The following is a 14,805-nucleotide window of genomic DNA, read 5'->3' on the forward strand; positions in this document are numbered from 1 at the left end:
TCTGGCACTCTCGCGTGTGCACAGACACATACATGCACGCAGATTCTGGTTTGAGCACTCGGTGCCGAGAAGGTTCACCATCATTGAACTAAGCCATAGGTTTGACAAATGCTCAGGAATGAGGAAAGCATTATCCCTTGGCAAGTATTTTATTGCACAGTTCATATATGAAGCAAATTCATGTGTCAATACTTATTTATTTATTTATTTATTTATTTATTTATTTATTTATTTATTTATTTATTAGACTTATATACCGCTTCATAGGGCTTTCAGCCCACTCTAAGCGGTTTACAGATTTTTTAGCAAATTGAGTCAGCAAATTGCCCCCACAGTCCGGGTCCTCATTTCACCCACCTCGGAAGGATGGAAGGCTGAGTCAACCTTGAGCCGGTGAGATTAGAACCGCTGAACTGCAGATCACAGTCAGATGAAGTGGCCTGCAGTACTGCACCCTAACCACTGCACCACCTCGGCTCTACTTCTGGGCAGTACAACATTTGAAAGTTATGGTTCCCTAATTCCTACATCAAAAGTAGTTTCATCAAGAACGAAGAGATGAACTCACCATGATGTGAGTGGATAAAAGTCATTCAGTTGGGATAAATCTGCACTGAAACTGTGTTTCCCTTGAGGATGAACTATTAAATTCAGGTTTTTCTCCCTATATTTGCTAATAGAACAAAATTAGAACAGAAACAGGTGTTTTCTTATAATATTCGGTAGTACAAAAATCCATCTCCATAAGCCCCACTCTTTAGTTAAATAAAATTAATTTAAAACAGAATTTAATTAGATACATGAAGTTTTAATTGCAAGCTTGTTAATTGCAGCAAAAAACCTCAGCAAATGGAAACGAGGATCTAATAAAGAAAAAAAAACATCAGTTTGGCAGAAGCGCTACGTTTAAAAACAACGTTTCTTCCACATAATAAGCAACTGGATTGCCTTTGGTATGGTTTAAATCAGGGGTGTCAAACTCAATTCTACTGAGGACCACAGGCAGCCATGGCGAACTCAACATCACTCATGTCAGGTGGCCAAGTGCTAAGGCAGGAATTTCCTGAGACCCTCCTTTACTCCCATTACAATTTCCTTCCTTCCTTCCTTCCTTCCTTCCTTCCTTCCTTCCTTCCTTCCTCCCTCCCTCCCTCCCTCCCTCCCTCCCTCCCTTCTTTTTCCTTTCCTCTTCATTCTCATTTCTTCTTCCTTCCCCTCTTTCCTTATTTTTCCTTCCTTGCTCCTCCCATCTTCCCCTCCTTTTTGGTCTTTCCTCTTTCCCTTTCTCCTTTCCTGCCCCTTCTCGCATGCTAAATGCAAAAGGGGAAATGTTTCTCCTTTTCTTTCATTTTTAGTTTGTTTTGCTAGCCTCTGCCAGCAAAATCGGATCTTGGGGAGGCTGTGCATCCCCTCTACCCCCAGCAGAGGTGGGTTCCTACCAGTTCGCACCTATTCGGTAGAACCGGTTCGTCAAATCTACCGAACCAGTTAGAAGAGGTTCCACCAGTGGACCCGGAAAGCAGGCCACACCTACAGAAGAGGTTCCAACATTTTTTTGAAACCCACCACTGGTCCTTGGATATGATTATTCTACACTATCATGCTCATATTTATAAAACTCAGTGCCTCTGTGAAAGGCAAGGATGACTACTGCGTTGGTGGTGCAATCAGAACATTGCGTGTGTTGAAGTTGTTTTAACGCAAACCAAAGATGCCTTTTAAAAAAGAACTTTACATCATATTCTTATGCATGCCAGTGCTGTGTGGGAGGTAATTTAAGGTGGTTCTGACAAGTGTTGTCGGCATTTTCATATCCGATCACATGGGTGGCAAGCCACTCCCATCCGGTCACATGGGCAGCAAGCCACTCCCACAAAGGAGGCCACACCCACAGAGTAGGTTCAAACAATTTTTGAAACCCACCACTGGAACCAACAGACCATAAACTACTATACAGGAATGCATTCGTGTAACAATTATACAGTAAACAGCCATCCACTTTCATCAGAATATGAACCAAAGATTATTTCTATCCTGCAATTTGAACAACTTTAGATCTCTTGGAAAACCTTGTTATCCATATCATTTCTGTAACATGTCTGCCCCGTGTAGAAACTGTCTAAACATTCTGTAAACTCAAACCCAAGAGCTGCATTTTCACCTCTGTTTCATCTTCACATTAACATATTATCTGCATTAGGACGATTTCCAATTGACACCGAAGGCACCAAGCTCTGAGGTTAGCAATAAATATAACATGCTCAATCGCAAGACAGATGCTGACGGGCTACAAAATACAAGGCCAAGTTGAAATACCCACCTGTGCAGCAACTGTGCACAAAAGACCTGTCACCTTTCTTCAGAGAAAGCCATTTCAGATGAAATTGTTATATGCTGTGCCAAGAGTGTGGAAATTATTTTCTACCACAGTTCAATACATTCTGCACCGCTCTGACTGATAGCAAGGCACAATATTGACACCAATAATGTGGCTTTAAAAGTGAGCTGAGTAGATGTTGTTGTTACTCTTATTATACCCACAACAATATGAAATCACAACTGCCAGTTCTTTAGGTGGCATTGGCCTTCATAGCCATCAAGTCCTTCACAAGCACCTATGCTTATGTATCAGACTACTGTATGTGTAGATCCAAGCATTGTGGCTTTTTGCAATTGAGTAACAGAAATTTTGTCAGTGCATAGATTTTCTAAGTACTGTCCACGATTTTTTTGACATGGGACCAGGGGTGGGTTCCTGCCAGTTCTAACCTCTTCTATAGAAGAGGTTCCACAAATCTACAGTGCCGTTTGGAACCGGTTCAAGCTCCCTCCCCCACCCTCTGTCCGCACATCATCAAGATGAAGAGCGAGAGGAGGAATTCTGGGAGTTGAAGTCCCCAAGTCTTAAAGCTGTCAAGTTTGAACACCCCTGGTTTTTTTTTTTCTAAAGGGTTAGGGGTGCAAGGGTCTTGTAACTTAACAGCTTTAAGACTTGCCTGCTTCAATGCCAGAGTTCCTGAGCCAACATGGCTGGAGGAGGAATTCTGGGAGTTGAAGTCCACAAGTCTTAAAGCTATCAAGTTTGAACACCCCTGGTTTTTTTTTCTAAAGGATTAGGGGTGCGAGGGTCTTGTAACTTGAGAGCTTTAAGACTTGTACACTTCAATGCCAGGGTTCCTGAGCCAACATGACTGGAGGAGGAATTCTGGGAGTTGAAGTCCACAAGTCTTAAAGCTGTCAAGTTTGAACACCCCTGGAGTTTTCTTTTCTAAAGGGTTAGGGGTGCAAGGGTCTTATAACTTGACAGCTTTAAGACTTGCGTGCTTCAAATGCCAGAGTTTCTGAGCCAACATTTTGGTTGCTAAGCAAGAGCGTTGTTAAGTGAGTTTCACCACATTTTACAAGTTGGCCACACCCACCCAGTCACATGACTGCCAAGCCACTCCCACTCAGTCACATGGCTGGCAAACCACTCCCACCCAGTCACATGGCCAGCAAGCCACTCCCACAAAGCAGGCCACACCTACAGAAGAGGTTCTAAAAAAATAGCCAGTGGGATCACCAAGGCCATTTTATGCCTTAATGTTTTAATTTCGATTTTGTGATGTTCTCTAATTACTATTTTATTATCCCCTGGTTTTGCCACACCAATTATCCACTTTAAAAAAAAAAAATCAACCCCATAATGTATATTATGAGACAAGACTTCATTAAGTGTATTTGGAAAGCCCACAATATTTTAATTTGCTCATTTTCAGCCACCTTTTCAACTATATGTTCCCAACAATTTTTTTCATTATTGGCAAACACTTTTTATGGATTGTTCCAGTGAATCATGTTGGTGACTGTGTTATGTTATTGTTTATAAAACTTTTGTGTGACCTTCTTGCAAAAGCTGAGTATATCATCTGGTCTTTTTTCCACTTCTTTGCACAATCAGCAGTTTGAAACATTTGATCATTTTCAATTTTGACCTTATTGAATTAGTTTAAAAGGGTTGCTCTTGACAGACAAAATCAAGCCTTTAGTTTCTATTTTTAACATTACAGTTATAAACTACTGTTAGGTTGTATTTTTATCCACTTTACCCTCTATCTCTTCTAGAAATTCACCATGTAATATTTTCCTTGCTTAAATCACCTTTAATTTGCCAATAGTTGTTCAGTGATATCTGAATTTGGACAAATGCTGTTCCACAATTCCAACATTTACTTGAATAGTCTCACTTGTATTATAATTTGTAATAGCAATAGCAGTTAGACTTATATACCGCTTCATAGGGCTTTCAGCCCTCTCTAAGCGGTTTACAGAGTCAGCATATTGCCCCCAACAACAATCCGGCAAGCCATAATGGCATGATTTTCACACACAACATACCAGAGGTGGGTTCCTACCAGTTCACACCTATTTGGTAGAACCGGTTCGTCAAATCTACCGAACCGGTTAGAAGAGGTTCCACCAGTGGACCCGGAAAGCAGGCCACACCTACAGAAGAGGTTCCGAAAGTTTTTGAAACCCACCACTGGTCCTTGGATATGATTATTCTACACTATCATGCTCATATTTATAAAACTCAGTGCCTCTGTGAAAGGCAAGGATGACTACTGCGTTTGTGGTACAATCAGAACATTGCGTGTGTTGAAGTTGTTTTAACGCAAACCAAAGATGCCTTTTAAAAAACAAGTTTACATCATATTCTTATGCATGTCAGTGCTGGGTGTGGGGTAATTTAAGGTGATTCTGACAAGTGTCGTCGGCATCTTCATATCCGGTCACATGGGCGGCAAGCCACTCCCATCCAGTCACATGGGCGGCAAGCCACTCCCACAAAGGAGGCCACACCCACAGAGTAGGTTCAAACAACTTTTGAAACCCACCACTGCAACATACCTTTGTCTTATCTGTGATTGTGCTTCTTCTAGTAATCCTAGAGGGCTAGGGGCTGGTTGCCCAGCCAAGCTCCTGAATCTCATTGCTGCCAAATGCTCAGACTCTAACATTTGACGTAGTCGTTGTTGACCTGGGCAACAAATTATCGGATACATGATTCTTTTTCTGTATTCTCACTATAGTAAATGGGTTAATGGATTCTTATTGTTGCTTGCACAGTCAGCCAGCTGTTTAGGATGAAGTTGGCATTTTTATTCATCTATTAAGTCCTTCCCAAGGACCTGGGGATAGGCAAATGTTGTTTGATGCTCTTAAAGATGTTGTTGCAGAATCTAAGCTGTTCCAAGTAAAACTACCTTTTGCAATTGAGTAATGGTGTTGTTGTCTATGTCTATGGTGTTCAAGTAACCATTTAAAGGTTTTAGGATTGCACCCAAGGGACCTATTATTATTGATACCATATTTGCTTTCTTTTGCCACAGTCGTTCTAATTTTATTTCCAGGCCTTTATATCCCCCCTCCCCACTTCCAGGTCCTTCTTTTCTATTCTGCTTTCTCCAGATACTGCAATGTCCACTATCCAGACATTTTTTATCTTTCTTATTGGCAACTGTTAAGTCTGGGCTTTTATGTGGCAGATGTTTTTTTTTTTTCTGTTGATGGGAAATGGCTTCCTATTTTAATTGTAACCCTAAATGACAAGAAAAAAATCTCTAATAACTTAAATGAATAGTGACAGAGAAACCTGGCAACTTTCCTGCATTAGAATCTTATCACAATTTCCTTGTATGCATGTTATTATTATTAAATTATGGTTGGTCATGCAGTCAGCCAGATGTTTAGACTGGAATTGGCATTTTTATCCACCTATTAAGTTCTTTCCAAGAACCTGGGAAAGGCAGATATTATTTGATGGTGCTAATTATTATTGTATTAAAGTCTACAGTATATGTCATTATCATATTTGTTTTCTCCCCATTTCCTAGACAATATTTTAAACAGAGAAGCAAAATATTCTAAGGCATCACAATGAATAAAATACATGACTAACTTTGGTTTTCAGTATTTATATATAGACACATATAAGGTAAGTTGCTTTTATCAAGCATTAAGAGTAAAATGCCTTGATCAAAAATTATGTAAACCAAATATTGGGTTCAAACATTGCGCCAAAGTATAAATGAAGAAAATTATATTATGATTTGGTTTAATAATTCAATCTCTACCATTACAGTTTCTAAACAACAAGTTCTGCCATGAAAGTTATTTTTCTTCCTAATTTCCAGCCAAATTTGGCCTTTCATAATTATTTTTCTTCCGAATTAGGTGTAGTTAAGAAATAGAACAAGGGAATATACAGTGATCTTCTCACCACTTCTTACCAAGGTCCATGCTCTTGGAGGTTTTCAGGTTAATTAATTCCGTCTGTTTGGACAAGGTCAAAGATCTGAAGTTGAGGGGCTGATCTGGGAAAAAAGTCTCTGAATCTGCTGCTATGCTGTTGAAAGAAAGAAATCATACCAAGTATGTGGGGTGAGGATTAGATGTAGTAATTAAACTCTATACAACATAATGCATTTTCTCTCCTTAGCTATTATAAGCCATTTAAGTTTTTTTTGCATGAGTTATTGCCTACATTAAATCTAAATTTACTTTGGGTAACTATCATCCAGCCCACAGGTATTGGTTTTTACCTTTTCTGCCCACTTTATCATTATTTCAGTACTAATAAGGCATATTAAAGTTTAACAAAGTGCATTAATTTAAGTATTAAAAGTGTGCTATCATCTAATACATTTATCACCAGGTTCTTAATTTGTTTCCAATTAGATAAATCTGTTAGATTCCCTATAATATGCCTAGGCTTATGATTAAAAATGTGAATATGCTGTTAAGAAGCAAAACGCTTTGCCGGGAAATCAAGACCAAACTTAATTATTTCTCCTTTCAATTTTAAAGATCAAAGGCGCAGTCCAATGTCATGTAAACACGAGTCTTTTCCCCAAATCCCTGTCTTTAGCTCTGCTTCCAAACTTTGTCCAAAAAAAAAGATACTTCAAAACTGTCTCCACAGATTTGGAGGGCTAATGAAAAACTGTGATGGGGAAGGTTTAGGTTTATTAGATTTATATGCCGCCCTTCTCCCAAGGATTCAGGGCGGCGTACAACATTAAAAGAAACACATAATACAAAAGTTTAAAAAAATTAAATAGAATATCCCAAGCCCAATTAAAATTGACAATGACATTTTCTTTTAAAAGAATTAAAATTAAAATTAACAGTAATCAATAATTTGTTTTGTTTTGTTCAGGCCAGGCTGGAAGGATGTCTGAACTCTTGATTCTGCTAATTTCCATCACTGGGACTATTAGATTCCAGCCTCTTATCTGATCCATGATTATCTTACACCTAAGTCTAAAATTAAGTTTAAAAATAATACAATATTCTGAAAATTACATATTTCCAAACCAAAATTTCACTGAAATTTGTGAATTATATGAATTACATGGACACACAGTCTGTCTCAAAGAAACACTGCAAGTCTCTTCTGAGGAAAGAGAAAAACTGTATAAAAACTGGAGATTTTGAAATATCTTTCTAATCAGAAAGGCAGAACACATGATAGGGAAAACTCTGGAGAGGATTGTGCATGTATATAGGCTGCCCAGTCCTTCCATCTTATCTGTGGTTTGATTCAATCAGGTTTGCAACATAGCCAATTTTTTAACCAGTTTCCAATTCTATTCAGAATGTCGATAAAGACTCCCCTATCAGAGTGGAAAATAAGATGGGAAAGGGGAAATTGCTATAAAAAGGGACCGTTCCATTTAAATGAAATTTCAAATCCCATATGAACATGAAAACCCCTTCACCCATTCCAGTACTCAATGAAATATAAAAACGCAAAATGCCCCCAAACGAAAATGTTTATAAGAAGAAATAATTACTAGAAGTAAAACCATTATTACAGTAAGCTATAGCAATTCAATAGATACATTTGTTGGGTTTAAACTTTGAAGATTTAACAACTCAGTTTTGACTGGCCTCACTTTCTTCCTACCCAATGGGGCAGTGGTGGGTTTCAAAAAATTTTGGAACCTATTATGTGGGTGTGGCCTCCTTTGTGGGAGTGGCTTGCCAGCCATGTGACCTGGTGGGAGTGGCTTGCCGGCCATGTGTTCTCTCTCTCTCTCTCTCTCTCTCTCTCTTTCCTTCCTTTTGTCTCTCTGTCCCTTTTTTCTTTTTTTCTTTCATCTCTCATTCTTTTTCTTTTTTCTTTTTTTATTTATTTATTTCTTCCTTTCTTTCTCTTTCTCCCTCTCTATCTGTCTGTCTGTCTGTCTCTCTGTCTGTCTGTCTGTGTGTTTGCGTGTGGCAGTGGTGGGTTTCAAAAAAAATTGGAACCTCTTCTGTAGGTGTGGCCTGCTTTCCGGGTCCACTGGTGCAGCCTCTTCTAACTAGTTAGGTAGATTTGACAAGCCGGTTCTACCGAATAGGTGCGAACTGGTAGGAACCAGTGGTGGGTTTCAAAAATTGTTGGAACCTACTCTCTGACCAGATGGGAATGGCTTGCCGCCCATGTGACTGGATATGAAATTATGAATTAGTACTTAGGTCGGTCCAAGTAGCTATTCAGAAACTCTGGCATTGAAGCATGCAAGTCTTAAAGCTGTCAAGTTACAAGATCCTTGCCAGTGGTGGGTTTCAAAAAATTTTGGAACCTCTTCTGTAGGTGTGGCCTGCTTTCCGGGTCCACTGGTGGAACCTCTTCTAACCGGTTCGGTAGATTTGACGAACCGGTTCTACCGAATAGGTGCGAACTGGTAGGAACCCACCTCTGGTAGGAACCCACCTCTGCAATGGGGGATGATGATACATTTAAGTTCAGTGAGTGTAAGTAAGAAAAACAAATCATAACAGATTTGGAAGATGAAGAAGAAGGCTGAATATCAGAGGATATGTTATGGTGCAAATGAACTGTAAAGCAAAACCAGTTTCCACATAACATGAAAGAGATTCATTGCTCTCACTAGACATGAAATAGTAAACATCTTCTGACCTATGATTATAATCTGTGAACCGCTTCTCACTAGGATGTGGAGGCAAAGGGGGTGGGACTTCATTTTCAGCTGTGCCGCTTTCAAAGTCTGAAATTTAAAGGGAAAAAGAGTAAACAACGGTAGAAAGTAGATATTTGTCTCCTGGCCAAAGAACTGAACTGCCATGCAGCATCTATCTTGAAGTAGCATCAAATTTATACAAATCTCCAAACTAGAATTAAAAATACACCAAGCAAAAAAAAAATATTTCCCCCTTAGGATTTTCAACAGACCTGATTCCTGTTTGCTCATGTATAATTAAAGATAAACATATTGAAATTCGCCTTATGATGAAAAATGAAAGGCCTATGTTGATTTTAGTAATTTCACTGGATTTCCCATATCTCGGCTTGAGCTAAGACTTAAATAAAACACTCAATGGGTGCGTAGATGCTCAACTATGCTGCCATATAGTTAAAACTGTGATTAGGTTCTATTTTGTTATCCTCCAATTGTTATGTATTAGAAAACAAATAAATAATATATACCAACGGATAATGAAAGCATGCTCAGTGATTTCTGTTAATATTCTTAATCTGAGCGTATCAACCACGTGCAAAATTACTCTCTTATGCTGTTGCTGTCTGAAACATACATGACATGCATATTCCTCCCAAGGTAAGAAAAAAAAACATTTCCAAGTTAAGTGAAGAAAAGTATAATGAATTCGATATTGACCTTCTATCCCATTGAGAGCTGGGAATCTTATTAACTAATAGATGCTTTTAAGGGGGAAGTAGTTTGGGGGGGGGAGTAGAGAAATCTGAATATATTAATACCATCCACAAGCTCTTATTATCTTCATCTAGAAGCTTTAAGAGACAAAATAAAGATTTCTGACCTTCTGGAACAAATTATGAAAGAATGAGTAACTGAATATTTTATAACAGCGCAAAGCCAGCAACTTACAACAGCCTATGGACATTGAAATGTCCAGACAATAAGCAGATAACTAGATAACTGGGGGAAATTTAGTTTACCAGTTGTGCTGGCAACACTTACATGCAGCTCCACAAAATTTTGCTACCTTCTAAGTTCCAGCAGACCAATTTTCTGCAAGTAAAATGGTAAGCAGGAATTCATGAGTGCAATCTGGGAAGCGTGCTAACAGGATTGCAATATGATTACTGGGTACATCCCTACAAAATGTGAACATAACAGGACCTACCGACTGCTTTGGAAGTTATATGTTCAATAGGGTTTTGGTGGGTTTTTTTTTAATCTGCCTTTCTGCAGAGCAGCACATGGACAGTAAATAGTTCTGCAATAGTTAGGCTACACACTTCCAAGATAAGGAAATGCAGACCCCATTCTAGTTGTGGCAGGAAGGGTTCAAATTAATTTTAAAACAAGAGTTTAAAAAAAGTGTAGTGGAGTCTAGAGGAGTGAACCCAGTGGTGGGTTTCAAAAAAATTTCGAACCTACTATGTGGGTGTGGCCTCCTTTGTGGGAGTGGCTTACCAGCCATGTGACCTGGTGGGAGTGGCTTGCCAGCCATGTGTTTTCTCTCTCCCTCTCTCTCTCTCTCTCTCTCTCTTTCCTTCCTTTTGTCTCTCTGTCCCTTTTTCCTTTTTTCTTTCATCTCTCTCTCACTTTTTCTTTCTTTTTTTCTTCTTTTATTTATTTCTTTCTTCCTTTCTTTCTCTGTCTTTCTCTCTCTCTCTCTCTCTCTCTCTCTCTCTCTCTCTCTCTCTCTCTCTCTCTCTCTCTCTCTCTCTCTGTGTGTGTGGTGGGTTTCAAAAATTTTTGGAACCTTTTCTGTAGGTGTGGCCTGCTTTCTGGGTCCACTGTTGGAACCTCTTCTAACCGGTTCGGTAGATTTGACGAACCGATTCTACCGAACTGGTGCGAACTGGTAGGAACCCACCTCTGAGTAAACCCATTGTGGGACTAAGGGTAACACAGTACATCAAGCTTTGACACAACTATGATGCTTTCAACCACAGAAAAGCATGGTTCACCGGCGGTGAGGATACAAAATTGGCTGAGATATTCAGGATGCTTAAACAAACGTTCAGGCTAAATATCTAAATATCCTTCCCAACTCTGGTATCAGGAGGCAGCCTCTGACCCAGCTAGTCAACTAGAAAAGAAGGACATTATTCCCAGAAGTGATATTTCTCACTACACTGGTCTTTATAAAATACAGAGTTTTGTTTGAACATTAATGGATCAAAAATTCTAAATAATTTGGCGTGCATTTATTATCACCTTTTCTATGAATACCATGAAATGTTTGTTTTTTTTTAAATTTGAAACATTTATTACCATTTTTGTTAAAAATGAAGGGATATTTTGCTGTGACACCATAATTTTAAAATGTGAAGTTCTGCAACGTAATTTTTTGTTTTTTCTTGTGAAAATAATAGCGGAAACAATACTAGAATGAATGGTAGGGAAAATAAAATAGATTGTTCAAGGCAAATAGGATTCCCTGCATACATAAGTAAATTTGAATCAATGGCATCCGGGAACATAACTTTAGTCTGATGTAGCTGCAAAAAGTTGTGCATTTAAAATACAGAGTATAATCTGTAACTGTCTTAATTCGATAGATTAATCAACCTTGATAGTTGATTAATCAGTGGGGAGCAATTTTAATTAGTACAATAAAAGTCCACTTGTTTATTTTTTCAAAGCTATAACATTTCATATTATATTATAATAATTATATTGTAATATAATATTTCAATTCTCATACATTAAATTGTAATAACGAACTAAAACATCCAAACTTCCAATGTTTATGGCATTCAAATCCAATCATACCAGGCACTAATAAGTGAAAATAATCAGCATTCTCAGGATAAACCAAGATTTGCAGATATGAAGAAAACAAGACAAATGCATAAATAAAAACTACAGAAACTTTTAAAAGCAAAATAGATCTGAATGAACTCTTCCCCCAAGCAACTATGTACAGATAGGTTTCTAACCTATCACCGTAATTGAGCCTGAAATTATGGTCGTAAGTTGTTGTGGTTGTTAAGAGGATCACCATGTGATCACAACGAACTTTATAACATTTTTTGTGATGGTTCTTAAGTGAACACTGCAGTCGTTAAGAGAGCACAACAATTAAGCAGATTCATTAAACCCAATCAGCATTTTTGCTAGAAACAGTAGACACAAAAACCAGCAAAAAGTGATGAAAACTGCAGTCATGTGACCGCAGGATATTGCAAATGGTCGTAAAGATGAGCCAGTAGGCAAAATGTGATCACATGACTATGGGAAGGGAGATGGCCACTATCACTTTGAAATCAGGTCATAAATATCTTTTGGGGGGTTATCTGTCTTAAGTGGAGGACCATCTCTAATAACTCAGTTGGACAACATGCACACTGAATTGAGAGGAGGGCTGGGCACACTCCAGGTTGCTTCTACTCAAATAGTAGAACATAGGAAGCCTGTAGTGGATTTCTTGGCCCTGGGGAAATATTTTATTTTCTGAGATCTGACAGGCTCCTAATTCTTCTAGACTTTTGGAAGGCCTTAAAAAGCTGGCTTTCCCCCTGGAAAAGGGTTGATGATGGACTTTTAATTACAGTTATAAGATTAAAAAGTGTTCTGAGCTGCCAAGAACTGTGGCTCAAAAAGTGGGCTGCAGTTCATACATCATCTTCGACTTGAGAACCAGGACTTGGCACCAGAACTTAGCAATAGCAATAGCAGTTCGACTTATATACCGCTTCATAGGGCTTTCAGCCCTCTCTAAGCGGTTTACAGAGTCAGCATATCGCTCCAGGTCATCATTTTACCCACCTCGGAAGGATGGAAGGCTGAGTCAACCTAAACTTCTATCACTAAGTGAGGCAGTTGTTAAGTGGCTCGCTCCTGATTATATAACTTTTTTCTGCCAAAGGTATTAAGAGAATCACTAAGTGGCTCACACAGTATTGTATGATTTTACTTGTCAGAATCCAGCTAGGAAGGTCACAAATGGTGATCATATGATCCTGGGATGCTGCAACTGTCATTAGTACATTGTTCTGACCAGAGGTGGGTTCCTACCAGTTCGCACCTATTCGGTAGAACCGGTTCGTCAAATCTACCGAACCGGTTAGAAGAGGTTCCACCGGTGGACCCGGAAAGCAGGCCACACCTACAGAAGAGGCTCCAACATTTTTTGGAACCCACCCCTGGTCCTTGGATATGATTATTCTACACCATCATGCTCATATTTATAAAACTCAGTGCCTCTGTGAAAGGTAAGGATGACCACTGCGTTTGTGGTGCAATCAGAACATTGCGTGTGTTGAAGTTGTTTGAACGCAAACCAAAGATGCCTTTTAGAAAACAAGTTGACATCATATTCTTATGCATGCCAGTGCTGTGTGTGAGGTAATCTAAGGTGGTTCTGACAAGTGTCGTCGGCATCTTCATATCCGGTCACATGGGTGGCAAGCCACTCCCATCCGGTCACATGGGTGTCAAGCCACTCCCACAAAGGAGGCCACACCCACAGAGTAGGTTCGAACAATTTTTGAAACCCACCACTGGTTCTGACCCAGCTCTCCAAACACGACAAACCCTCTGAAGTTACCTCAAAGATTTCTTTATTAGGAGCGCCAGCAGCCCTGGCAAAAAGTTTCTATCTCACTGCAGGCTAACAAGTTCGTCGCGCTGGGACATGAATAGTTGTCTGCCTATCTATTCATCTCTGCTCCCTGCCTTTTATCCCCAGAGCTAGGATAGGGCTTCGCTAACAGCAGTGGCTCTTCCTTCCCAAGGATCAGCCCACGAATTTCCACTGCTCTCCTCTCCTTTGCCTTTTGACCATCCACACATCAGGCCCTGGACCAAGATATAGCAATAGCAGTAGACTTATATACCGCTTCATAGGCCTTTCAGGCCTCTCTAAGCGGTTTACAGAGAGTCAGCATATTGCCCCCAACAATCTGGGTCCTCATTTTACCCACCTCGGAAGGATGGAAGGCTGAGTCAACCCTGAGCCGGTGAGATTTGAACCGCTGACCTGCTGATCTAGCAGTAGCCTGCAGTGCTGCATTTAACCACTGCGCCACCTTGGCTCTTATGAGATGTTCCTCCTCTTCCTCATCAGCCACCTCCAGAACTGGGGGCTGTTGACTCTCCATCTGAAGGCTGACGGACGACCCACACTCCGTCTCTCTCTCTCTACCCCTCCCTCCCTCTCTCTTTCTCTCTCTCTTTCTGACAGCTCCATTCCCTCTTTCTCCTCAGAGGTCTCAGGTTGCCTTGATGTTGACCCTGATTCCCATGCCTCCTCATCTAACACCACAACATAGATGCTGGTTGCCAAGGACCTGAATTCTGACCATGTTATCATTGGGATGCTGTGATAGTCGTAAGTGCACGGATCATTTTAAGTCACTTTTTTACAGCATTGTTACAACTTTGAAAGATTGTTAAATGAAAGTTGAGGATCACTTTACGATTAATCTTAACTCCCGGTGTCTAAAATATCATAAAGCTTTTAGACATGACACATCAAAACCAGGTTCACAGATTCTACCCAAACCAACAAAATAAATGAAAGTTGAAAAGTACACGATAGACAAGAAAACTGTAAGTAAAAAATATTAAAAAAATATATGGACCTAAATGGCACCAAATGAGAGCTGGGAAAATTGAATGTTTGGTGCAAGTACTTTAATACACTGATATAAATAATGCCACCTGTATAGCAATAGAAAAATTAAATTGTTATTGTCAATTTAGGTGACTTTTGAACAATATAATCCAGGTGGGCCCTAAATTTACCAGATGAGTACCCTCAAATTAGTTTTGTAAATAAGTAAAGTAAGAATAATTCAAGACTGTTGGCTCAGCA

The 14,805-nt window shown here is 39.5% G+C and overlaps 1 protein-coding gene across 1 annotated transcript in view; it reads right to left on the bottom strand.

Moving 5' to 3' along the window:
• PARD3B (par-3 family cell polarity regulator beta) overlaps positions 1 to 14,805 on the bottom strand; it is a 609,556-nt gene that overhangs the window by 355,359 nt on the left and 239,392 nt on the right. The window contains exons 14-15 of the mRNA XM_032230967.1: positions 8,951 to 9,038; positions 6,273 to 6,388 (exon numbers count right to left, since the gene is read on the bottom strand). Coding sequence (XP_032086858.1) covers positions 6,273 to 6,388; positions 8,951 to 9,038 — 204 coding nt within the window. The remainder of the gene's footprint in view (positions 1 to 6,272; positions 6,389 to 8,950; positions 9,039 to 14,805) is intronic.

This window comes from Thamnophis elegans, chromosome 1, assembly GCF_009769535.1.
Source record: "Thamnophis elegans isolate rThaEle1 chromosome 1, rThaEle1.pri, whole genome shotgun sequence".
Lineage (NCBI taxonomy): Eukaryota > Metazoa > Chordata > Lepidosauria > Squamata > Colubridae > Thamnophis > Thamnophis elegans.